General features: G+C 41.0%; 1 protein-coding gene across 1 annotated transcript in view; it reads right to left on the minus strand.

Annotated features, from left to right (window-relative positions):
• Window positions 1-2,701: 2,701 nt before the first annotated feature.
• Window positions 2,702-27,819, minus strand: part of ICA1 (islet cell autoantigen 1) — a 164,808-nt gene continuing 139,690 nt past the window's right edge. The window contains exons 13-14 of the mRNA XM_049769274.1: window positions 18,501-18,770; window positions 2,702-2,932 (exon numbers count right to left, since the gene is read on the minus strand). Of these exons, the coding sequence (XP_049625231.1) occupies window positions 2,811-2,932; window positions 18,501-18,770 (392 nt within the window). The 3' untranslated portion in view covers window positions 2,702-2,810. The remainder of the gene's footprint in view (window positions 2,933-18,500; window positions 18,771-27,819) is intronic.

A 27,819-nucleotide genomic window follows, 5' to 3' on the forward strand; every position in this document is an offset into this window, starting at 1 on the left:
CAGGACATTGGTTGATAAGAAAGGCAAATAGGTCTCCTTGGTTGATAGATACAACCAAAGAGTCTAAGTGGTTATCCTGGGAGCCAATTCCAGTGTTGGCCAGTGTGGAGGGGCGTCTTTGCAGTGGTCTGAGAGAGGCATGGAGCTCTTGTTAGCTTGCTCCTGTAACAGAAGGCAGAGGAGGTCTGGCAGTTGCCACCATGTCCCAGATGGTTGGGCAGCCTCCCAGAGCACTGTGGGCTTCCTTGGCCCTGGCCCCATACCCAACATAAAGACTGGCCCCAGCATGATGATTAAACCCTCTATCCTAAGGGCTTACTGGCAACTTGGCTCCTGGGCTGCCAACTTTGAGCAGATCGTGTTTTCTTGGGCTCAGTGCTCCAACAAAAAAGTACTGGTTCTCACTAACTTGGTGAATTTCTAATTCTGAACATGCAGATGCTTTTTTCACTCTCCTAGGACTCAAAATCAACTTGACATTTCTAAAATTACATTTTGAAGGCAATGAATCTATAGAGTATAATGAAGCCCCTGCCAGCTGGAGAAAGGAAAGAAGAGATACTTCTGGTTCCCTCCCTTAAATATTTTTTATACACTGGTCTGGGGCTGGGCTGGCTGGGAGACTTACAGATACTTTCAAATGGCAAGAGTTTGCTAGGAGCTAATGCACTTGCAAGGCCAGTCTTGCCTCTCAGCACAGGGTAAAGTGGGAAAGAAGATGGAAGTAAAGGGGTCAGAGAGATAACAGCAATGAGAGGGCTCTTGCTTTGCATGTAGGGTTTAGTCCCTGACCTCCCATATGGTCCCCTGAGCACCACCAGAATAATTCTTTAATGCAGGGCCAGGTAGAAATCCTGAGCATCACCAGGTATGATGCTCTCCATCCCCCCCCTAAAAAAAAAAACAAACAACTGGAGTGAAGAGTGAGGCAAACCTTTGTCTTCATGTTGGAATAGCCTACCATGGAGCACTTGGAGAGGGTCACAACCTAGGCTGCAGAGGAAGCCCCAGATCAGACCTCCTATAAACTACTTAAATGAGAATCTGGCCACAGCTGCTTCTCTTTAAACAAGCTAAGGGGCTTTGTATTTGAGTCTGGATCAGAACACACCTATCAAGAGGGATTAAGAGCCAGCCAAGAGGATTCCTGATGGAAAAGGGTAAAAAAAATTAGTTTTAAACTAAAATAGAAAGAACAGTGAGAAAATATAAAGAACGGAGAAAATGGCTGTATAGGCAATTCTCTGATTTCACTGTAGCACTGTTCTACTACATAATTTGACTCTCCCCTTTACCCACAGGTCAACTGTCCAATGCAGCCAGTTAGTTTTTAAAGTGAACTTATTCTGTCCACCTTCTCTTGCACCTAGATTGGGTGGGGCATGAATCTAGACAGAGCTTCCAACCTCTAGTTTCATCTTCTCCCTCCTTATGGTAATGTCCACATTGCACACCAGTATGATTAAGGATGAAGTCACAAGTCCTCAATCTGCATTCCTCATGGAGAAGCTCAGTTCAGCAATCATCAATCTAGTGCTTATAAAAGGGTTCTGGTGCTGATTATGGGAAGATTGGAGGCTTGAGAAACAGGGTTTATGCTCTCAGGCAAGGGTTGCAATACCTAGTGAGGAGGAAATAGATCTGTGGGACTGGTCTTTGGAGGCCACCAACTCGTCAAAGGTTTCCAGACCCCTGGTTTGTCTTGGAGAGGACAGTGGCCATTGCTATGATTAGTTCCTTCCTTGCCTTGTAAAGAGAGAGGTGGGGACACCATTTCAAAGCTGGGCTCGAAGCCAAGGAAATCAGCACTGCCCACTGTGGCCCTGGAAAATTGCCCAGCAGGGACTGTTGCTAATGCATGTGGTTGCTCACTTGGTGAGTCCCTGACATGGAAAGGGAGGATGGGGCCAGCTCTAGGGTCTCTAACACACTGTGAACTGTCTGTGCCATTCATGCCTTTAAGCAGCACTTGCCCTTCAATGGAAGCCCACATCTTCCTCCAGGACTGCTGTATCTGTAGATGGTGGTGGTCAGAAAGTTTATGCTGTTCCTGTCCCTCTCCAGCGCTGCACCCTACAGTCCCTCCCAAGTGAATCCCAATAACACACTCTTGACATTACATGTCAAATCTGTTTTCCATTTAATTAGAAAATGTGGCAATGGCATAAGGGGCTCCAGAGAGACATGATTTTCAGTTCCAACCACAAAGCAAGCAGACCTGATGGAGTCTGCACATACAACTGCTTTCCATGGGAAGTTCTATCCAGTGCAGACCAATCCAACACCTCTGCCTAGTGAGGCCCCTTCGAGCACCTGCATGGATTGGGAACAGTGTCTTTGCTTGGCTGAAGTTTCATCTAGTGCTCGCTGGAAGAGAACCTGGCAGGAAGGGGGTCTTTCTGCAGTCCTCAGCTGAGATCAGGGAGGAGGAGAGGAAACATTTCAACTGCATTAGCCTCCTACTGACTCTGAGGTTGGAAGCCATGTTATTGAACTCCAACACACATCAGGGCTAGGACTTGATCTCACATTAGCCCTGTGACGACAGACACATCAGCAGCCTTGGGGTGCGGGTGTTAGTTGGATAGCAGCTGGTGGGGAAACTGCACCATGACAGTTCTGTGCTGTTCAGGTCCATGTGGAGAATCCTCTACGCCCTTCTCTGCCAAATAAGAGTAAATAATATACCAACATAAACAGGGCCTTTCACCCTTCCACTTTATTAAAATGGCACAGAAATATTTCAACAATGGACTGATAGCTTCACAGGCCTGTAAGCAGGGGAGGAAGCTCCTTCCTAAGCTGCAGGCTCATGCATTGAGTAACTCATGTTCTTTATCAGTTTTCCCAATAGCATCAGGATTTGATAGTGGGTCGAGGTCAGCGAAGAGGTTGAACCAAGCAGTCAGGTCTGAGGTGGCTTTGGCAGGCTCTGGGAAGAGAAGAGAAGACATCAGTCCCCCACCCACATCTGCCCACAGCAGGTGCAGGGGTCCAGTCCATGTCTAGAGGCACCTCCGGGGGGAATTCCATATTTTACCCTCCCCTGGTGGCTAAATAACTTTATGAAATCATGACTTTAGCTCAGTCAGTGACGAAATCAGGTGAGGTAGGGCAGGGGTGCAGTGGTTTACTATGATAAACCTATGTGTACCTCCCTCCAGCCTAATGGCTGCAAGCCCTCCAAACTGCTTAAATCTTTAGATCAGGGGTCTCAAACTCAATTTACCTGGGGGCCGCAGGAGGCAAAGTCAGGGTGAGGCAGGGCCGCATAAGGGATTTCACAAAAAAAGTCCTCAAATGTCATTATTAACAGTTTTAATTATTTCTTCTGAACATGAATAGAACATTGAGTGAAGATCATGAACAGTTCTTCTGAACATGGCATCTTTTGCCTATTCCTTGCTGCCAGAGACTTGACAGTGCTTCTTCTCACAAATCTGAACCACATTTGGCAGTATAGCTTGAAGATGATCATTAAGTCTAGACCTGTACTTTGACTTATTGAAGTTCAATGTGGAGAATAACTTTTCAGACAAATATGTGCTCCCAAAAAGGCACATCGTGCGCTTGAACATTTGGGAAAGCTCAGGGAAGCTGGGGGGCAATTCTCTCAAAAATTGCCCATCCATGTCTGCTTTTCCACTAATCTCTCTGAACTTGGCTTTGAGATCAGAGTTGCATTGCAGGTCAATGAGCTCCATTTGAAGCACAGGAGAGGCATCTTGCACATCAAAGGAAAAGGAGTCCACAAAAATTTGGAAAGTGGCTCTGTGCTTTTTGAAGTCTGCAAATCTGTGACCAAATTCCTTCTCTAGCTTAAAAATAGCATCAACATATTTCTTACCACTGAATGGTATGCCTGCATCCACAAGTTCCTTGCATGCTGGGAAATGGCAAAGGTTTGTCTGAGAGAGCTGGGATTTCCATAACACAAGTTTTGTGGTGAATGCTCTCACGTTATAGGCAGCACTGATAAGCTGCCCCGGGCCTTGTAACATCTTGTTTAGTACATTCAGCTTATGTGTGATGTCAACAAGAAAAGCTAAGTCTATGAGCCATTTGTGATCACTCAACTCAGAAACAGCATTCCCATCCTTCTCCATGAAGGCTTTCACTTCTCCCAACTCAAAAAATCTTTTCAGGACATTTCCCCTGCTGAGCCAACATACCTCAGTGAAATAGAGCACATCTCTGTATTCTGACTCCATTTCCTCTAAAAAAGCACAGAACCTCCTGTGCTGTAAGCCCCTGGATCTGATTTGGTCCATGCATTTCACAACAATAGACATCACATTGTCACATAGCAGGCATTTACTGCAAAAGGCCTGCTGATAGATATTGCAGTGAAGAGCAATGGCCTTCTCTACACCCTCCTCTTCAAGTTTTTTTTTTGAACAAGTGCCACCAGTCCATTTTTCCTCCCTGTCATTGATGGTGCTCCATTGGTTCTTATTCCAACAAACCTCTTCCATAGCAAACCTGCATTCTCAATGGCATCACACAGATGCCGAAATATCTCATTAGCGGTGGTCTGGCCATGCATTGGAATTCTTGTGAGCAAGCAGCTCCTCTGTCAATTCAAAATTGCAATCAACAGCACAGACATAAATTGTGAGCTGCACAGTGTCTGTTATATCTGTGCCCTCGTCAAGAGCAACTGAGTATGCATCAAAACATTTGGCTTTCTCACAAAGTTGATGATGTCACTTGACATGTCAGAAATATGCTCTGCTACAGTGTTGGCAGAAAGGCTGATTTTACTAACCTGACCTTTCTTTTCTGGACAGATAATACTTGCAGCCTGTAACACGCATTTTTCAACAAACTCTCCTTCTGTGAATGGTTTCCCTGCCTTAGAAATCATCTCACTAACCATGTAACTAGCTTCGACTGATGCAACATTCTCTTTGGTTGCTTTCTTGAAGAAATCTTGTTGCCTCATTAGACATGCTTTAAGATTGGCAACCCACTTGGCTCTCTCATTTCCTTGATATTTTGCACATTTCTCAGCATGTTTAGTTGAATAATGGCATTTCAAGTTGTATTCCTTGTGCACTGCATCTTTCTCTGAGCAAATAAGACATGTGGGGATGCCTCTGTGCTCAACAAAGAAATACTGTGTCTCCCACTTTTCCTGAAATTGTCTGTGCTCATCGTTAATCTTTCTCTTCACTGCAGGTTTTGATGAAGTCATGATGAAGGTATGACAAAATCTAAATCTGTAATAAACTTCTCTCCCTTCTCTCCCTTAGGCCTCCGATAATGCAAGGGACAGTGGGCAGGAGCAGCAGAAATGACATCTGCGCTAGGCACAAAGTATTCGCGATTATTCGCTTACCGAATATTCGCAATAAAAAATCACATTAGGGGGCGGGGCCAAGCGGCGACGTCGGGCGAGGGGGCGGGGCTCTGAGGGCGGTGGGGTGGGAGCGGTAAAAAAAATCACATTAGTAGGAAAAAATCGCAAAAAAATAGCATTAAGCATTTGCATACCCAGTACGGAACTGCTCAGGGTATGCAAATGTTTAATGCGATTTTTTCTTACTAATGCGATTTTTATTGCGATTATTTGGTAAGCAAATAATCGTGAATACTGCGATATTTGAAGGCCGGCCCAAGGCCACAAGATGTTGTATGGAGGGCCACAAACGGCCTACAGGCCTTGAGTTTGAGACCCCTGCTTTAGATGCTGCAACTTTCTTGCAACCAGGGAATCTCAGTTATCTCAGAATCAGATAGAATAAGGAAGTGAGAAGACTTTCAGCCTCCACTGAGGGTATCTCTCCAAATCTGTGGGGCCAAGAGAAATAACATGGCTACATTTTCTTTTACCTTCAGAAAAAAGGATTAGTCCATCCTGCCTTTATGCACTCATCTCTGTCCTCTCTGATGGTGTTCCCCCACCCCATATCCTTTCAGTTTTCAGCAATAGTGGAGAATTCCCTTCAGCTGCTTCTTCACTGAACCACCTACCCTAACATCTGAAGGAACACGATTAAAGAGCCAGATTACTTTCCAGATGAGGAGAATGTTTTCAAGAGTGCCTGGTGCATATGATTCCAAAATGAATTGTGGGTTATTCTATCTATAAATCATTCCACATGGGAATTCATTGGCTTGACAGCTCCTTTCCAGTGGGCTCCACCCCACATCTAGCACAGGTGGGTGTAGATAAAGATATTCTCTGGCAGGTTATACTTTTAGCATTATAAGTTTTAGGTTATACTTTTACTGAACAGCCAGGAATGTGCTTGCCAGGTGGCTCAAGAGTCTCAGGACATCCTGACAGGACATGCTGCTAAAAGAGGGTTCACTGGAGTGATGGAAGAATTCTGATAAAAATATATCCACATCAACAGGCTCTGGATCTTTTCCTTCAAGTGACATTAAGTCATGAAAACAGTGTCCTGAAACTATACTGATGACTTTCCTTCATTTCTTTGGCCTCTCCCTCCACCATACCATTGCAGAAATATAACTTTGGAATAATATATCTATGTATCTAGAGAGAAAACAATAGCAAACCAGACTAGTTGGTACAATAAAAGTAATTAGTAAATGACATGAATTAAATTCCATATGCAGTTGGACATAAAAAACTTGGTTTGTTTTAGATTTAGATTACTGTACTAGACTTGAGATCTCAATACAGTTTGCTGAGGTTGGAGAGAACTTTAAAAAAGGGATTATTTTATTTTATTTTTTTTGAAAAACCTTTTGTTGGAGGTATCAAAAGGAAGCTGCATGGACCTCAGGAAGTTTAAGTTTAGTCTCTATTCTGGTTAGAAAATATCAAAGTATCTTAAAGACACCCTGAGGGAAAATATTGCCTCTAGTTTTCACCCTTCAGAGTCTTCAGCAGGCCTGAGACTGAGGCGTGGCCCTCCTCTGTGAAGCCAGGTGCTTGTACTTTCAGCAACCATCAGCTTCCCCAGACCTCTGCTGTCAGGGAGGTCACAAGGTATAACTACTTGCAGAACACCTCAGAGGACTGCATGAACGTGCTTTGTATTAAGCACAGACCCTCAACCTTTCTAGGATCAACAAAGAAAAGTGGGTGAGGCTAAGGGAATACAGACTAGAGCTGCAAATACAGTGTTCTATGAAGCAGCTGAGCAGATGTTCTCTTTGGGGGCCTGGCCCAAGAGAGACCAGATCTCATGAACTGTCACCATATAAGGCTGTCTTCTTCTGACAGCTCTGAAATGTGGCTCTCTCCCTGGAGCACTCATTAATTGCCATATATGGTGGTGACAATGGCATTTTTAACAAGGGACAACAAACCTCAGTGCCCTTTCCTATTTTGCTGTTTCTATTTGACCTCAGGGAATAACCAGTCACACCAGTGATGGATATTTGGTTCATCCTCATTAGACCTGAGCAAGAGAATTATTAAGTGCGACATGAAACCAAGAGGGAAAAAAACCCGTCAGAGTATACAAATGCTAGACTCATGTACACACTCTACCCACCATTTCAGCTCCTGCTTTGATCCCTAATCCTCAACTGAAAATTAATACCAAAAAAGAGACAATAGTATTAAGTTCATGAAAATATCAGTGGTATCATTCCAGTGTGACACCATATTACCTTTCTGTGCAAGACTGTTACCATTTGGACTGGTTATCATTTGTGTTGGTCATGGAGGAGAGAGACAGACATTGCTCTCTGACCTGTCTAATAATTCCAAACCCAGAAGTCATTAGAGACAGTCAGTTACACTGAACCACCAGTAGCTGGCCACAGATGATTCTCCAAGGAGAGCCAAGGGCATCATATTGGCCCCCAAAGAAAGGAAGATGATGGTATGACTAGACATTTCTCGGTTCTTCACAGCTAAAATGTGTTTTTTGAGGGAGTTCATGTAATCATGTTTAACCCAAAAGCATAATAAAGAACTGGACTTGGAAAAGCAAACAAGAAACTGTTAAAATGTGTTTTGCCTTTAGCACTTTGCCCATGGTTATTCTCAGGTAACATTAGTTCCTGGGCACAAACAGGAACTTTCAAAAGCCTGTTAATTAAATCAAGGACCTTGTTTTTCTATCCAAGTGGAAAACGCTTAAGTGAACATGATGAAATATAGTAATAATACAAGCAATCTGCAGACCTGCTTACTTGTAGTATTATCTAGTCTATGTATTTTCTAAACAGATAACTTACATCAGAAGTTCAATTAGCATGTAAATAAATGGCAGTTTAGTCTAGTAGAAAGAAAAATTGATTACCAAGCCAGAGAGAAAGTACAGGGATGATCCCCAGAATTTCACCTGTATCATCCCTGAAAAAAGAAGTCGGAATAGCCCCTGAGCACCATGCAGTGTGGCCCAATCTCTCCCTTCCCCCACAAAGCCCATCCTGAAACAAACAAAAATATACACTACATTCTTCCCTTCTGATGACAACTATCCTTTGCAAATGCTGATGTCCCCTATGCTCACCTGCTTCTCTGGATTAAGAGATATCTAATGCTGCCGCAAGAGTAATAGTATACTGGATATAACACTTGCCTTGTAGAAGGCTGAGTGTGTTTGATCTTGGAACTTTATATGATTCTCCAAAGCCCACCAGAAGTGATCCCTGAGCAGAGAGCCAGAATTAAGCCCTGAATATCACCAGATGAGGCCTCAAAATCAAAATACTAAAATATAAACCACAAAAGGTATACAGTGCTTTCCATGGGAATGAGCCTTGTTCTCCCCAGCATACCATTTGTGCTGGATGTTTTAGAGTAGCTCATATTTAATTTAGAATATTACTATATGCTTCTTTAGATCTGCCTTAATTCAATTGTAAACCTGTCTTCTCAAGGAGACTAGGAATTTTTTCTTTCATGTGTCCAAAATAGCTAACACTGGCCACAAATGAATTACTCCTCAGCCAACCATATTGAAAATTGTATGCAGGTTCCAGACACAGTGGTTAAGAAGAGGCTCTGTGTCCTAATAATGAGTTTAGTAGGGTCAGTGAAAGCAACTTCTGTGGTAAGAAAGCTATGAAAATGACCAGATTTAGTAACATTCATTCACCTAACAAGTCTAAAGTTGAAAAATAAGGGACTTTTTAGAAACATATTTGCTCTTTATTAGTAACACTTTTGACTCATCACCTAGAATTTGGGGGCTATGAATTATTTTTCAGCATGTTGCCATGGCACATTATATACTTGGTTGAATTTCAGAAAAGTGGTACAGATTTTTTTCTAATTTTGTAGTCTTCAAATGGAAAGAATTTTTCATTTGAAAATTAAAAATGTCAAATGAACCAAGTAGCCTGTCACCTATGTAAGAAGTCTGAAGCCACAGAAGAGGGTTTTAAAATGTAGATTTTTTTTCCCTCAGAAAGACATTACTTGGATGTTTAATGCAATTAATAACCCAAAGCGTCATATTTTGAGGGGGCTTACTAGGGTGATAGAAATATTCTGACACTGGTGTGTGGTTATGATTGCCCAATATAAATTTACCAGAAATCCATGAACTATTATTCTCTTGCAAGAGCTGAATTTTATGATATGTAAATTATAGCTCAATAAAAGCTATTAAGGATGACTAGTTTCTGTAGTAATCCAGGAATAATCTCTCTGGTTCCTAGAAAACTGACCCATTGAGTGTTTTCCTACTAAACTCAAATAAAACAAAATAGTGGAAAATGTGGAAAGTTAAAGTTGTGGTTCCATTGTGTGCCAAATAAAGCTGAGAAAGTATACTCTTACTGGGTAGATTTTTACCCTTTCCCCTACTCTGCGCCCCTATGTTAGGCATACTTGGGTAAACTTGTGCTTGGCAGGGCCCTAGCAACCTTTTCGCCAAGCTTGCTGCCTGCCTGTAATTCTCCAAAAGTGTAATTCTTAAAGCGTGGTGCCAACACCCATAGTAACTTGGGTATCAATTTGAGATGCTTAGAAATGCAATTTCACTGGCCAACACTGGCTTACTGAGTCAAAATCCTTGGGGTGGGAGCCTAGGAATGTAATCAACTCTTAGTGATGGCTCCACTATGGGAAGTTTGGGGGACAAATGCCTTGGATGGTTGCTAAGTATGCTCTCTGTGTTAGAATCAAGGTTCTCCTTACTTGAAGCCAGAAGCTGGCAGAAGGGTCAGTTTCCCACTTAGGAAATAGAAGGGTCCCTATGCCAGGTCCTGCCAATGCTTAAACCCTCCATCCTGTCGGGCTCTTTGTTACTGTTAAAGGGAGGCTAATCATTCTCGAGAGAACCAAAAGTAACTCAGTAGAAAAAAAACCTCATGATGAGTAAGGTCAATCTCTGGTAATAGTGACAGGGAAACTCAACGAAGTTCTTCCTCCTATTTTGAAAATATGTGCAGTTTTCATTTAAGAAATAGCAGAAGGCTAAGCAAGAAAGATCCAAAGCACCATTTTTATTTCCCCCAGAGTATAAAATTTAACACTTTTTATAACAAAAGCACATTTAAATGGAGCCCCCTGGGCCAGGACAATAGCTCAAATGGTTAGAGCTTATGCTTTACAGGCTGGAGGACTGGGCTCGATTCTTGGTATTACATGGTTTCCCCTACTCAAGTATCAAAGGAGTAACTCTGAGAAAAATCACTGGGAAGAGCCTCTTAGCACAGTAGTGTGTGGCTCCAAACCAAACAAAAACAAATCTGCAAGCCAAAAACCAAAATGGAGCTCTCCTCTTTAAAAATGGGTATGTTCTTGAAGCTATAAGATAGATATCTCCTAGATTTGGGGCTGAAAACTTTGGAGTGAACTATGCATTTAGAATCTATGAATTTGAGGCTTCTCTACAGTAGAACTCATGAATGATGATAAATATAAAAATACCTTCTCTCTAGAAACTAGAAAGATGGGGACTGTATACCTCAGGCTTTTCCTAAAAGCAAAGGTGCATCAATATTCTCTTGCCCCATGGTTTGGAGTAGAAACCACAGCCAGTCTGCCAGTTTCTTCTTTCCTCTGAATGGCTAACATCAGAATTACAATTTGCCTATAGTACACAAGAGAAAAAAAGTGCCATGGCTGTGACACCAGCTATAAATTTTTTAAAAGCAAATATTAGGTTCACCTGCAATTGCAACCTCACTCATATCACTTTGGGAATTATTTAAGAGAGGGCACAATGAGGGTACTTATGGAAAGGACGCCAAGCCAAATTTCATGTCTTGGCTTCTGTTAGGAATTAAAAAAAATTATTTAAAGAGACCTTTGTGTTGGTAATTACCAGCAACTGTTCGCTAGGTAGTGAGTTAGTTTGGAAGCATTTTTATGTGAAGGTGTGACTATAAAGATGTCTCCCAGTTGAGAGTAATTGTGTGGAGAGGGGGGGTGGGGAAGGGTGGAGGCAGGAGAGCACTCAGTTCAGTGAACAAAAAAATGAACCCTGCTTGGAGCCTTTGATATGTCAACTGTGCTACCACTGCAGGAAACACATATAAAATTTTATTAGAGCAACTCTATTCCCTTTACTTACATCAAGGAAAATATAAATCAGTGAGAAAAAAACACAGGCCTACTAGAGAAGCACTAGAAGCCAAAATATCACCTCTGAGTAGCATTTCATCATGCGTGCAGTTTCCCAAACTGTACCAACAGAAGCTCAAGCTGGGGAAGATCTGGGGGTGAGGTTGTCTATGAAAGAAAGAAGCTAGGAACACCCCAACCATGTTGGTCAAACAGGAGCCTGCCATCTGCACATTTGGCCTCCAAGGCCCAGTTTTCCATACCCGAAAAGTAGACAAATATTCCTGCCTTGCTGGCTTGCTACAAAATAGCATCCTAGAAGTACAACTAGGTGCTCTCTAGTACCTCTTTCTACAGAGGTGGTTTACATAGCTCTGTCAATGTCAAGGTCTCGTCATGATCTTGGAGTAGCTCTTAGAATTTTCTTTTAAGTTAGGAAGTAATGTTAAATATCACTTGTTGCCTACACTACTTATTGTCAAGAGCTCATAATTTTTAAACAGTTACTAACTATATTGCAAGCCCTGAAGTATGTTCTGGAAATGTAATAGAACAATGCAACAAACACATACCCAGACCATGATAACCTATAGTGAATAGTGTAAGAAAATCAATTTGATTTCCCTATGAGGTAAATTAAGAGGCATGGTTAAATACAAACTGTAGGGGAAAGTGGAAGCAGATATTTATAAAACTATCACTTCAGACAAAGAGGTCCAGAAAGGCCTCCTAGGTTAAAAGACATTGACACTGAGAACCTGAGGGTAAAACATTAGGTCAGGAAAGTTCCAATGGGCATGAAGGTGGGTGCTATCCTTGTTAATGAGGCAAGAGCAAATGTCAAGCCTCAGTAAGGAGGGGAATGTGGGATACTCTGAAATTCATTATGGCTATAGTTTAGTGCATCATGAAGAAATTTCAAGTGTGGAAGGTTTCAATAGGGATGAGATGGGGCCAGGTCCTAAAGGATCTTGTGAGTCCAGATGAGGAATTTAGACCATATGTGCATGGTCACTAGACCACAACTACTTGACAAGTCACCAGATCTTCCTGGTCTTCCTTGATTTATTCATCTATAAAATGAGAGAGAGAGAGAGAGAGAGAGAGAGAGAGAGAGAGAGAGAGAGAGAGAAATGCAGAATGGTCTCACTCATCTATGGGTTTTAAGAAAAATGAAAGACATTCTTGCAATAATAATCTTCAGGCACAAAAGAGAAAAGAGCTGGAAGTTACAGCTCACCTCAGGAAGCTCACCACAAAGAGTGATGAGTTTAGAGAAATAACTACATTTTGAACTGTCCTGAGAATGTATGAGGGAAATGGAAAGCCTGTCTAAAGTACAGGCGGGGGTCGGGTGGGGAGGAGGGAGATTTGGGACATTGGTGATGGGAACGTTGCACTGGCGATGGGTGGTGTTCTTTACATGACTAAAACCCAAACACAATCATGTATGTAATCAAGGTATTTAAATAAAATATATAAAAAAAATGAGAGTGGCCATAAAGGCTTCTTCTACTGACTATAAAAAAAATCACTTTCTATGGCCTTATGTAGATCCTGAAGACTCTCAGAGCCCCTTCAAAAGGAAGTGCTGCTTCTTTGATGGAACAAAAATATTTTATTGGCTCACACCAAGAGTGCCTGTTCTCTATTCAAACTATCTTTAAAATATATCCTGTAATATTTTCTTTCACATCATTCCATATAAGTGCTGGAAATATTAGTTTCATGAACCAGGTTGAGACAAAAATGACAAAAATGGGAATGTGAACTTGATATAAACCTAATGTTGACATGATATTAGTCAAATATGGAAAGCCACCAGATGGTATAGCCCCCATGGAATTGGGTAAGACCAAAAAATATCCAGAAGGAAAACAGTGCTGCATGTTTGTGAGAATCCAACTCATCAGAATATTACTAACTTTGGTTTATAAAATCCTAAATTAAAAGTTGTCTCACTGTACTTGCTGTGAGCAGATGGTAATCTTCTCAGCAGCATCATCTATTTCAAAATTAAAACTTGGATATGGGTAGAGGTTTGAGAAATCTTAAATATGAGGCCTATCAGCCTTGCCCAGTCTCTACCTCAGGCAGCCTCTGGCTGGCTCTCTTCCTCCCACTTCAAGAAACCTCAGGAAGGTACAATTTTCTCATCACTGTATGACACAGGAAACCCCAGCTCTAGAAATCTGCCAACTTCAGAAAGTCTTAGAAATTTTAGCTAAAATTAAGTTCTTCAAATTTTTCAGCATACTTTGATCCTTCATGCAAACTCTTTTGTTTTGCTGAGAGTGTGAAATAGGAGGGTAAGGAGATTTAATTTTTCTTTTCTTTTCTTTGTGTGTGTGTGTGTGTGTGTGTGTGTGTGTGTGTGTGTGTGTGTGTGTGTGTGTGTGTGTGTGTGTGTTTTATTTTTTGGGTCAAACCCGGCAGTGCTCAGGGGTTATTCCTGGCTCCAGGCTCAGAAATTGCTCCTGGCAGTCCCGGGGGACCATATGGGATGCCGGGATTCAAACTGATGACCTCCTGCATGAAAGGCAAATGCCTTTCCTCTATGCTATCTCTCCGGCCCCGATTTAATTTTTCTTATACTCAATCTCCCTTCCTTTCCATTTGCCCAGAGTACAAATAGTACAGAAGGAGTTTGTCAAATAGAAAAGGGACAGGTGGGCAAGGGAGAATCTGGGGGATGAAAAGGAAGAAGAGTGAATAGATAGAGGTGGGAAGAGGGTAAGTGGAGCAAATGTGGGGAAGCATTGTGCCCTGGGGTCACTGATGCTGGAGCCTGGAGCATAGCCTCAGTCCCCGTGAAACTCCAACCCTGATGATGGAGTACTACCAGCCCCTCATGGAGCAATGCGGCCTGAGCAGAGCATGATAATGGTGACTAGCAAAGAAGGAATTTTGTACACAATCTCAATTTTAGATTTTTATTCTGGAATATCATCCAGGAATCCACTCCATCTCCCCATATCTACATTTCTTCCTCTATGACAGGCTGGCTGTTCTCTGTCCCTTCATGTGTCCCTGGTCAGCTGAGTAATACAGGTTCTGCACTTCTAAGAACAGAGAAACCTGCTGGAGACTGCATCAAGAGGCAGTAGAAGGTTAAGGTAAAAATCAGTTGGTCAGGCTGAAAAATCCACCTACCAAATAGGTAGGTGTGGAAAAATTCCTTAGCCGCTCTGTTACTTTGTTTCCTAGACTATAAAATGGAGATAATAACATACCTGCCTGGAAAGGGTGTGGGGAGAACTACTACCTTACAACACCAAAGACACACACAGGTCAATGCTTGGCACATGGCCTGTGCCACGGTGAGTTCTGGGTAATGCAATTTTCCCAGCTACAAACAGGTGTATGAGATGAGATGAGATCTGCTTGTGGAAAGGTGGATGAACAAACAGTATTTAATGAGTCTGGTCCTTATTTTACAAATGAAAGGCAGAGAACTCAGAAAATTTGAGAATATGAGGAAGAGTGAGAGGGAGTTTGCAGATCAACCTGGTCTCAACTCCCCACCCCATTAGCTGCATTGAGCCAATGTGCCAACACACCTTAGTTTAAGGATTATCTAAGTTTAAGGATTTATTTAAGCCATTTATTCAAGTTGGGTTATGAGATGATCTGGATAGACATGGGAAGATATAAACTGAGAGATACAGATTGATTTTTTTCCAGACCACAGATGCAGTGAAGGTGGGGTCCGGGGTGGTAGGAAGTGGTCCACAGACAACATTCATGTTCTTTACCCTGGAATACAAGGGTTGTGGTAGGCAGAGAATGAGTTAACATTGGATTACATGTTTAATTATGGAAGGAGGGAACGTGTTCTATTTGTAACATATCCCTTGTGAAGGTTCCCTGAATCAGAATGGATTTGTGGGTGCGCCTACTCGGAACCCATAGGTGTGGTAGAAGCTGAATGGGCTGCTTCCTCTTTCCAATGCTTAGGTTTGACTATTTTTCCTGTTATTTTATGTTTCAAAGACATTCAATTTGTACCCTTGGGCACGCAAAAGAAATAGGATAATTCAGAGATTACAAAATAACTCCATTTTACCATTTATCTTGACATAACCTCAGCCTCCCCCCGCCCAATAAAGGAAATTTGTAGCAGTCAGAATTAGCCTTTGAATCAGGTACAGCAAATTATGGCTGCTTTGGGCTAAGAGGCCATGATAATCCCCGGATTATTTTAGGGCAAATGAAGGCCCAAGTGCTATGAGATCCCAATCCCTCTGTTTCCTCTCAAAGCTTATCTGCCTCTATCCTTATTTAGCAGGCTCCAACTTTAGTGCTCTTCTTGAAGAGCACAGATCACACCAGATACAAGTTCATACTTTCCATGCTCTCTTTGGCATCAGCAAAGAGTTTCAGGTTCCTTCCGCTCTGATCCTCTCACCTCCTTCAAACACCACATTTTTCTCAACAGGATTCCTATTTTGGCAGCCTAACCAATCATGCATCTCTCTGACCCTGTTTCTATGTCATCCTATTCTTAATAACATGGGAAATTTTCTGAGATGTACTTCTTTGTGGTGATATTCTCATCTTTCTTCCCTCTTAGAATTTGAACTTAGGGAAGTGAAGTTTTTCTTAGCTTTCTTCTCGAATGGGCCCTCAGAACTAATTCCTAGGAGGCCCCAATAAATATTTGTTGAATGTGAGCTTCATATCTCACTGCCTCTAACACTCCATCCTGGGACCCAAGTGTGTTTTGAATAAAGACATGGCTAAAAGAGCAATGCCTATGATGAGCTCTTATTTTTGCTCCTTGGCATATCTCTTCACTTTTAGCATGGGCCTAAGCTAAGATCAGCTCAAGGAAGAGGGTGTGAAACTTTTACCTTCTCGGCTTTCACTGTGGGGCATGCACAAGCAAATGACACTCAGCTAATGCTGTTAAGTAGCAACACTGCCTTTGTGATCAAATGTTGTCAGCCTGTATGTCTCTAAAGCTGGAGGCCAAAGTAGGGGTTCATTCTGTGTCATAAATGGAAAGTCTCTAGGAGCTCTGTGATCTGGGTTGTGGATCTCAGCTCTGGCCTTCAACTCTCCCATGACTTGTTAGCACTTCTACCACAGGTGGGTGGGGGTGAAACTCAAGTCACTGGCATCACTTCTCACCCGAGGCACCAGTGAAACCTGAGGTGAAACTCAGGGTGCCCGCTTTTTTCAGATTTTATTTACTTCTCCTAGCCCTCTCTTCTAAAAATAAAAGAGAGCTGTCTGAAAAATAGTACTCACAGAAGGTGAAAAAATGGAATCAAGGTTTTGGTTGTGTGTGTGTGTGTGTGTGTGTAAAGACTCTTTTATTTGTCTTGCTTATCAACTCTGGCTGTGCCCATGATCTCATCTGCAAAGACCTTAGGCCTTAATAGCCCATAATTACTTAATCATTCCAGCTCTGCCATTTCATTTCTTCTCAGCTTATGTGCCAGAAAAACACAGTGCTTATGAAGAAGATAGTCTCAATTGATAGAAAAGCCAAAGGAAACTAAAAGAGAGAAAGGAAAAGGAGAGTTCCTGAATGGTAATGCCAGTCTTACAATGGTCTTACAATTAAAGCATCACAAAGGAGGGAAAAGATGAAATGAGCATATGGGTTTCTTGCAGAAGAAACAGCACGTTTGAGGTTCATTTAGAAATGCAAAAAGCCCAACAGATTTCAATTGAAGTTTTCATTTCTGCAATCTAAATCGAAGTGCTACTCATGCCAGCAGTTCTCCACCAACATGTGGGCTGCAAGCGAGCCTTGGCATGTCTTTAACCCTTCCCAATGTGCTCAATCACTTTTGATCAAAGTGGAAACTAGTTCTGTGTGACTGTTGGGCATGTGTTTCATGTAGAACAGGAAAAGCTGAACTGAGGGGATGAATACCTGGCATTGGTATGGCTGAGCATGGAGAGAAAGCAAGAGTAAGATAAAAGCTAGTATGAGAAGAGCTAAGAAGTCTGGAAAGAGGTTTGTGGGGCTGAGGAGCAGTTGCCGCCTAGAAATGTGGGAGACAGAACTCAGCACAGACGAGGGCCCTTAGCAGTAGGCTCATTCATGCTTACAATTCTGCCATGAGAAGTCTAGTCAGTGAAGATGGACAGATTTAAAGATGCCCTTCAAACCTCTTATTAATAGAAACTAGGAAATTGGGAGGGGATTTAAAGAAGAACCAGATTGTAAACTCTGTAATGGATTTGTGGGGGCACACCTATTGGTATTCATGAGTTACCCCTGACTCTGCATTCAGGAATCACTCCTGGCAAGCTTGGGGGACCATATGAGATGCTGCAGATTGAACCTGGGTCAGTTGTACACAAAGCAAGCACCCTACCTGCTGTACTACCTTTCCTGATTTCCTGCAATGGGTTTTTAAGCTTGAAGAGGATTTTGACACTTCTGTCAAAATTTTCAGATGTATTAAAAAGAAAAAGACTAATAAGAAAGAAATACCTCTGGCTATAAAAGATAGAAAGGCAGATCAGAAAGAAAATACTGTGTCAGAAAAATAGTGCAGTGGGTAGGGTGCTCGTGTTGCATGCAGTCAACCTAGATTTGATATCTGGAAGTTCATCTACCCTACCTAAATCCTACCAGAAGTGACCTGTGAGTACAGACCAGAAGTCCTAAACATTGCCTGTGTGATCCACAAATAAACAAAATTAAAAAAGAAAGACAGAGAGAGAAAGAGAAAGGAAAGAAAGAAAAGAAGGGACAGAAGGAAAGAAAAAGAAAAAAAGAGAAAGAGAAGGAAGGAAGGAAGGAAGGAAGGAAGGAAGGAAGGAAGGAAGGAAGGAAGGAAGGAAGGAAGGAAGGAAGGAGAAAGGAAGGAAGGAAGGAAGGAAGGAGAAAGGAAGGAAGGAAGGAAGGAAGGAAGGAAGGAAGGAAGGAAGGAAGGAAGGAAGGAAGGAAGGAAGGAAGGAAGGAAGGAAGGAAAAAAGAAGGAAGAAAGGAAGGATGGGAAGAAAGAAAGAAAAATACCTCTGGTCTAAAACAAAAGGCAAGTAATGAACAAACAACAAAATTCATCTCAATTCCTATAGTCCAAACCTTGTAGAGAAGCCTGTAAGTCTTTCATATTTTGGTCTAAAAGCTGTGAAGGAAGGAATCCTGAGGCTGCTGGGGCCTTGAGCTCTGGCTCTCCCTGGGCCCCAGTGGACACTGGCTCCATTGGCCGACCTTCTCCAAACACAGCAGCCCACTCCTTGCTGAACTCTCCCTCTTCCAGTGAGGAGGCACTGAAGATCTCATTCAGCAGCTGCAGGTCATCTTTATCAGCACCTTCAGGTTCTGGCATCTCTGCCATTAGATCCAAGCAAGCTGAGTGGAAGAACAGAATACAAACACATCACCTACAAGGGCCCAAGGTTAAGGCCAAAGGGCAGTGGGGATGAAATGCAACATAGAGGGTGATGACTAGGTTTTAGAAAAGGTTTATTAGTATACAAATGAGGCCCATTCTCAATTAATCCTACTAAGCAACTTTAAAATTAAATTATTCCCAGGGGGCTGAAGTAATAGTGCAGCGGTAGGGCATTTTGCCTTGCATGTGGCTGACCCAGAATGGACCTTGGTTTGACCCCCAGCATCCCATATGGTTCCCCAAGCTAGGAGCAATTTCTGAGCGCATAGCTGAGCGTCATTGGGTGTGGCCCAAAACCCAAACCTGCCCCCCCAATTAAATTTCCAGTCACTTGCTTCCTCAAATTATCCTTTAAAGTCAATCCAGTTGGGTTTGCAGAGATTGAAAGAGGTTACGGCACTTGCCTTGCCTGTAGTCAGCCCTAGTTCCATCCCTGACACAGTATATAAACCCAGCACTTCCAGGAGTGATACCCCAGCAGTGTGCGCACAGGCCCCACATCCCCACTTCTGTCAAAAGCCAACAGAAGCAAAGTCAGTCTAGTTTTTGAGCATCACTGAGCTTATATCTAAAGAGCTTCTATAAAAATCTTTAGGGTTTTGGCTTTTCCTTAATATAAAAGTAAATTTATGTAAACATTTCTCAGATATGAAATAATGCCAGGAATGAAAACATATTGTAGGGCTTTGTCCTGAGTCTCATAACAAGCCCAATATTCATCACTGCTACACCTGATAACAGTCTGGTCTGGGATGGGAGAGAGTCCACACCTAGCTCAGGATGGCCCAAACAAGGGAGAAAGGATCCAGGAGGTTGACAAGCCTAAGAGTGGCCATGAAAGTATTCCTTGTTCCCTTTCTCCTTTGTGCCAATACAATTGGTTAAAGCAAAGAAAAAAGGTGGGTCTGATTTGCCTTGGGGAATCAGTAAAAATTATAAGAGGAAAACTGTAAACTCCAGCCTCCCAGCAGATGAGATTTAAAACCAATGACAGAATTCTAGAGGGCTGGAGTAAGCACCACACTAGACAGAAAGCACTAGTATGGCTCTTTCCTGGCTATTTGAATCAGCAATACTTTTTGTCTCGTTGAGCCTCTCTTTGTTCATTTAAAAAAAATTGGGCTGAAGTGATAGCATGGCGGTAAGGCATTTGCCTTGCATGCAGCCAACACCAGATGGACTCCGGTTCGATTCCCGCATCCCATAAGGTCACCCTGAGCCAGCCAGGAGTGACTTCTGAGTGCAGAGCCGAGTGCTGCCGGGTGTGACAGAAAAACCAAAAAAAAAAAAAAATGGGGTGTCCAACCCTGTGGTACTCAGAGATTAATTACTTTTGGTTCTGTACGCAGAGATTATGCCTGGCAAAGCTTGGGAAACCAATTTGGGTGCTGAGAATTGAACCCAGGTGGGCTACACACAGGCAAATGCCCTGCCTATTCTACATCTCTCTGACCATCTCTATGTTAATTAAAAAGCTATAATGTTAATATTGTCTATCTTGAGTGTGGTGACGTAAACCCCAAAAATAAACCCTAAGCTTTAGGGATTCATTCTTGCAACGTGAATATTGGCAAAATACAACACAATGAACAGAGTAGAAATGGAGGTATTACTGTCACACATACCATAACAAGACCTTTCATTGAGTTTTGTAAATATTTTGAAAACCAGGGGGTGATGGTTTTATGAACTGTGGTTTAGTTGGGGGTATTTAATTGCTTCTTGGAAACTGCAAATATTTTTGTTGTACGTCATGAAAGAGAAGGAATGATCGTGATTTATAGTTTCTTCTCTAAGTTCTACTGCAATTCCACATCTGTCATATTAAATGAGATGAAGACATTTTCCTCACATATATGAAATAATTAGTAAGTAAAAGCTTTTGGCTGTGCTTTTATTTTATAAAGCTTATCTGTCAGGTTTACTAAATCTATTTTCAACCACAGTTTATATGAAAATTTACAGATCATGCAATGTTTGAGTTGAGCAGACAGGATTGAAGTCAGGGCAGGGAGGAGTCCAGTTACTCTCACACTGTGGTTTAAAAATAGGGGCAACTATAATTTCAATCAAATAACTAATTAAGCATTTATTGTCTGAATTATCACAGAACTGTCAACTGAGAAATAGCATATAGGACTGGTAGAGAGAATATGGAGGAAATATTTTATTCGACATGTATATAAGATACATATGTATCTTAAAACAGGGTACAAGGAACTCCCCAAGTCCGTTTTTGGTGGGGAGAAGGCAGATCTGGTAAGATTAAACTACTCATCTCTGAGGCAGAAAGAAGTCTGTTGTGACAGGGTATGCCATCAACATGTGTCTATGTATCTTCCTCCTGATCTCTCTCTATTTGCTCAGTTTCTCTCTCTCTAGCATCATTTTAAAAAATATAAAAAAATATTTAGCTTGACAAGGCTCTGAGCTTTTTGCTTTCAGTAGAACATGGATGCTTAAACTATTTCTCATGGGTTTAGTTTCTGCCTTACTGAAATCACATGATTAAACAAAATATTGACTGTGTAGACAAGGAATGGGCGACCAACACCAAATAGAGAATTACATGTTATCCTATTAAAATCATTTAACCCCCTTTCCCTTACCACCAAATTAAATTTTCATGAGACTTCTGTGCTTTCTTCTAGACATCAATCCAGAGGACTAGCATGAACAACAACATATCCTGAGCTTTTTCCAATAGACAGAAACTATAGCAGCTCTACCTTTGTTTTTATTATTTAGGTTTGTCTTTATAATTTTAGGTTTTAATTTAGAATGGTCTTTTATATTTTGGGGGAGGTTTTTTATTTTTTTATTTTTTTCTTTAAACAACTTTATTACATACATGATTGTGTTTGGGTTTCAGTCATGTAAGAACACCACCCATCACCAGTGCAACATTCCTATCACCAATGTCCCAAATCTCCCTCCTCCCCACCCGACCCCCGCCTGTACTCTAGACAGGCTTTCTATTTCCCTCGTACATTCTCTTTATTAGGATAGTTAAAAACGTAGTTATTTCTCTAACTAAACTCATCCCTGTTTGTGGTGAGCTTCCTGAGGTGAGCTGGAAATTCCAGCTCTTTTATCTTTTGTGTCTGAAAGTTATTATTGCAAGAATGTCTTTCATTTTTCTTAAAACCCATAGATGAGTGAGGCCATTCTACGTCTTTATCTCTCTCTGACTTATTTCACTCAGCATAATAGATTCCATGTACATCCATGTATAGGAAAATTTCATGACTTCATCTCTCCTGATGGCTTCATAATATTCCATTGTGTATATGTACCACTGTTTCTTTAGACATTCATCTGTTGAAGGGTATCTTGGCTGTTTCCAGAGTCTTGCTATGGTAAATAGTGCTGCAATGAATGTAGGTGTAAGGAAGGGATTTTTGTATCGTATTTTTGTGTTCCTACGGTATATTCCTAGGAGTGGTATAGATGGATCATATGGGAGCTCGATTTCCAGTTTTTGGAGGAATCTCCATATCGCTTTCCATAAAGGTTGAACTAGATGGCATTTCCACCAGCAGTGAATAAGAGTTCCTTTCTCTCCACATCCCTGCCAACACTGCTTGTTCTCATTCTTTGTGATGTGTGCTAATCTCTGGGGTGTGAGGTGGTACCTCATCATTGTTTTGATTTGCATCTCCCTGATGATTAGTGATGTGGAGCATTTTTTCATGTGTCTTTTGGCCATTTGTATTTCTTCTTTGTCAAAGTGTCTGTCCATTTCTTCTCCCCATTTTTTGATGGGATTAGATGTTTTTTTCTTGTAAATTTCTGTCAGTGTCTTGTATATTTTGGAGATTAGCCCTTGTCTGATGGGTATTGGGTGAATAGTTTCTCCCACTCAGTTGTGGGCTCTTGTATCCTGGGCGCTATTTCTTTTGAGGTGCAGAAGCTTCTCAGTTTAATATATTCTCATCTGTTAATCTCTGCTTTCACTTGCTTGGAGAGTACAGTTTCCTCTTTGAAGATGCCTTTAGTCTCAAAGTCCTGGAGTGTTTTACCTATGTTGTTCTATATATCTTATGGTTTCGGGTCTGATATCCAGGTCTTTCATCCATTTGGATTTAACCTTTGTACATGATGTCAGCTGGGGGTCTAAGTTCAATTTTTTGCAAGTGGCTAGCCAGTTTTGCCAACACCACTTGTTGAAGAGGCTTTCTTTGCTCCATTTAGGATTTCTTGCTTCTTTATCAAAAATTAAGTGATTGTATGTCTGGGGAACATTCTCTGAGTATTCAAGCCTATTCCATTGATCTGAGGGCCTATCTTTATTCCAATACCATGCTGTTTTGATAACTATTGCTTTGTAGTAAAGTTTAAAGTTCCTCTCATATTCTTTTTCCCAATGATTGCTTTAGTTATTCTAGGGTGTTTATTGTTCCAAATGAATTTCAAAAGTGCCTGATCCACTTCTTTGAAAAATGTCATGGGTATCTTTAGAGCAGTGGTCCTCAAACTATGGCCCGCAGGCCACATATTGTATTTGTATCTGTTTTGTTTCTTCATTGCAAAATAAGATATATGCAGTGTGCATAAGAATTCATTCATAAGTTTTGTTTCTACTATAGTCAGACCCTCCAATGGTCTGAGGGACAGTGAACTGGCCCCCTGTTTAAAAAGTTTGAGGACCTCTGCTTTAGAGGGATCGCATTAAATCTGTACAATGCTTTGGGGAGTACTGCCATTTTGATGATGTTAATTCTGCCAATCCATGAGCAGGGTATGTGCTTTCATTACCGTGTGTCCTCTCTTATTTCTTGGAGCAGAGTTTTATAGTTTTCTTTGTTTAGGTCCTTCACATTTTTAGTCAAGTTGATTCCAAGATATTTGAGATTGTGTGTCACTATTGTGAATGGGGTTGTTTTCTTAATGTCCATTTCTTCCTTATTACTATTGGTGTATAGAAAGGCCATTGATTTTTGTGTGTTAATTTTGTAGACTGCCACTTTGCTATATGAGTCTATTGTTTCTAGAAGCTTTTTGGTATGACTTTAGGGTTTTCTAGGTAGAATATCATGTCATCTGCAAACAGCGAGAGCTTGACTTCTTCCTTTCCTATCTGGATTCCCTTAATATCTTTTTCTTGCCTAATCGCTATAGCAAGTACTTCCAGTGCTATGTTGAATAGGAGTAGTGAGAGAGGACAGCCTTGTCTTGTGCCAGAAATTAGAGGAAAGGTTTTCAGTTTTTCTCCATTGAGGACAATATTTGCCTCTGGCTTGTGGTAGATGGCATTAACTATATTGAAAAAGGTTCCTTCCATTCCCATCTTGCTTAGAGTTTTGATCAAGAATGTGTGTTGGACCTTATCAAATGCTTTCTCTGTGTCTATTGATATGATCATGTAATTTTTATTTTTCTTGTTGTTGATGTTGTGTATTATGTTGATAGATTTATGGATGTTAAACCATCCCTGAATTCCTGGGATGAAACCTACTTGCTCGTAGTGGATAATCTTAATGAGGCACTGAATCCTATTTGCCAGGATTTTGCATCTGCATTCATCAGCGATATTGGTCTGTAATTTTCTTTTTTCATAGCATCTCTGTCTGGCTTAGGTATCAAGGTGACCTTGGCTTCAAAAAAGCTATTTGGAAGTGTTTCCGTTTGTTCAATTTCATGAAAGAGTCTTGCCAGGATTGGTAGTAGTTCCTCTTGGAAAGTTTGAAAGAATTCATTAGTGAATCCATCTGGGCCTGGGCTTTGTTTTTGGGCAGACATTTGATTACCGTTTTAATTTCATTAATAGTGATGGGGGCGTTTAAATATACTACATCCTCTTCCTTCAACCGTGGAAGATTATAAGAGTCCAGGAATGTATCCATTTCTTCCAGGTTCTCAGTTTTAGTGGCGTAGAGTTTCTCAAAGTAGTTTCTGATTACCCTTTGAATTTCTGCCATATCAGTAGTGATCTCTCCTTTTTCATTCCTAATACGAGTTATCAAGTTTCTCTCTCTTTCTTTGTTAGTTTTGCCAGTGGTCTATCAATCTTGTTTATTTTTTCAAAGAACCAACTTCTGATTTCGTTGATCTTTCGGATTGTTTTTTGGGTTTCCACTTTGTTGATTTCTGCTCTCAGCTTTGTTATTTCCTTCTGTCTCCCTATTTTTGGGTCCTTTTGTTGAGGACTTTCTATGAACTGCGTCATTAAGCTACTCAGGTAAGCCCCTTCTTCCTTCCTGATGTGTGCTTGCAAAGCTATAAATTTTCCTCTCAGTACTGCTTTTGCTGTGCCCCATAAGTTCTGATAGTTTGTGTCTTTATTGTCATTTGTTTCCAGGAACCTTTTGATTTCCTCCTTGATTTCATCTCAGACCCACTGGTTATTCAGTATGAGGCTGTTTAACTTCCATGTGTTAAAGTTTTTCTTCTGAGTCCCTTTGGAATTCACAAATAATTTCAGAGCCTTGTGGTCAGAGAAGGTAGCATGCAATATTTCTATTCTCTTGATATTATGGAGGTATGTTTTATGTGCCAGAATGTAAGTCTATCCTGGAGAATGTCCCAATGTACCTGAATGTGTATCCAGGTTTCTGGGGATGGAGTTTTCTATATATATATCCACTAGGCCTCTTTCTTCCATTTCTCTCCTCAGGTCTAGTATATTCTTGTTGGTTTTCAGTCTGGTTGACCTCTCCAGTGTTGACAAAGCCGTGTTGAGGTCCCCCACATTTATTGTGTTGTTATTGATATTATTTTTCAGATTTGTCAAGAATTGTATTAAATATTTTGCTGGCCCCTCATTCAGTGCATATATGTTTAGGAGAGTTATTTCTTCCTGCTCTACCTACCCCTTGATTAATATAAAATGTCCATCTTTGTCCCTTACAACCTTCCTGAGTATAAAGTTTGCATTATCTGATGTTAGTGTGGCCACTCCAGATTTTTTTATGGGTGTTGTTTGCTTGGATAATTTTTCTCCAGCCTTTTATTTTGTGTCTATGTTTGTTCTGACTATTCAGGTGCATTTCTTGTAGGCAGCAGAAGGTTGGATTGAGTTTGAGTTTTTTTTTTTATCTATTTAACCACTCTGTGTCTCTTAACTGGTGCATTTAGTCCATTGACATTGAGAGAAAGAATTTTCCTGGATTTAATACCATCTTTATATCAAAATTTGGTGTGTCTTTTGGTTAGTCTTGTCTTAAATTAGGTCTTTCAGTTTTTCTCTTAAGACTGGTTTTGAGTCTGTAAAGTTTCTGAGTCTGTGAAACCATGTATTCTTCCGTCAAACCAGAAAGTGAGTTTTGCTGGGTACAGTATTCTAGGTGAAGCATTCATTTCATTCAGTCTTGTCACACTATCCCACCACTGCTTTCTGGCCTTGAGTGTTTCTGGTGACAAGTTGCTGTAAATCTCAAGGATGCTCCCTTGAATGTAATTTCCCTTTTTGATCTTGCTGTTTTCAGAATTCTGTCTCTATCTGTGGGATTTGTCATTGTGACTAAGATGTGTCTTGGGGTATTTTTTCTGGGGTCTCTTTTTGGTTGGTACTCTTTGAGCATGCAGGATTTGATCATGTATATTCTTTAGCTTTGGAAGTTTCTCTTTAATGATGTTCTTGACTGTTGATTCTTCCTGGAAATTTTCTTCCTGGGTCTCTGGGACTCCAATGATTCTTAAGTTGTTTCTTTTGATCTTATCATTGACTTCTATTTTCATCTGTTCACATTCTTTGAGTAATTTTTCCATTGTCTGTTCATTTGCTTTAAGCTTTTTTTCCAATCTCTCCCGCTGTATGGAATTCTTATTTATCTCATCTTCCACAGCACCAATTCAATCCTAGCTTCTGTTACCCTGTCCAGAGCTTATCCATTTTGTCATTCACTTCGTTTACTGAGTTTTTCAGGCCTGTTATTTGACCTGTTATTTCAGTTTGGAGTTTTGTGATTTCTGTCTTCATATTTTCTTGGTTTTTGTTAGTGTTCTGTCCAACTCAAACCATGGTTTCTTTGAGTTCTTTGAGCATCTTCCATATTGCTTTTCTTTTTTTTTATTTTTAATTGAAAACTTTCAGATATGCTATACTTTGAATATTTTTTTTTAACACCACCCATCACCAGTGCAACATTCCCATCACCAATGTCCCAAGTCTCCCTCCTCCCCACCCGACCCCCGCCTGTACTCTAAACAGGTTCTCAATTTCCCTCATACATTCTCATTATTAGGACAGTTCAAAATGTAGTTATTTATCCAACTAAACTCATCACTCTTTGTGATGAGCTTCCTGAGGTGAGCTGGAAGTTCCAGCTCTTTTCTCTTTTGTGTCTAAAAGTTATTATTGCAAGAATGTCTTTCATTTTTCTTAAAACCCATAAATGTGTGAGACCATTCTGTGTTTTTCTCTCTCTCTCTGACTTATTTCACTCAGCATAATAGATTCCGTGTACATCCATGTATAGGAAAATTTCATGACTTCATCTCTCCTGACAGCTGCATAATATTCCATTGTGTATATGTACCACAGTTTCTTTAGCCATTCGTCTGTTGAAGGGCATCTTGGTTGTTTCCAGAGTCTTGCTATGGTAAATAGTGCTGCAATGAATATAGGTGTAAGGAAGGGGTTTTTGTATTGTATTTTTGTGTTCCTAGGGTATATTCCTAGGAGTGGTATAGCTGGATCGTATGGGAGCTCGATTTCCAGTTTTTGGAGGAATCTCCATATCGCTTTCCATAAAGGTTGAACTAGACGGCATTCCCACCAGCAGTGGATAAGAGTTCCTTTCTCCCCACATCCCCGCCAACACTGTTTATTCTCATTCTTTGTGATGTGTGCCATTCTCTGTGGTGTGAGGTGGTATCTCATCGTTGTTTTGATTTGCATCTCCCTGATGATTAGTGATGTGGAGCACTTTTTCATGTGTCTTTTGGCCATCTGTATTTCTTCTTTGTCAAAGTGTCTGTTCATTTCTTCTCCCCATTTTTTGATGGGATTAGATGTTTTTTTCTTGTAAAGTTCTGTCAGTGCCTTGTATATTTTGGAGATTA

The sequence above is a fragment of the Suncus etruscus genome, chromosome 1 (genome assembly GCF_024139225.1).
Source record: "Suncus etruscus isolate mSunEtr1 chromosome 1, mSunEtr1.pri.cur, whole genome shotgun sequence".
Lineage (NCBI taxonomy): Eukaryota > Metazoa > Chordata > Mammalia > Eulipotyphla > Soricidae > Suncus > Suncus etruscus.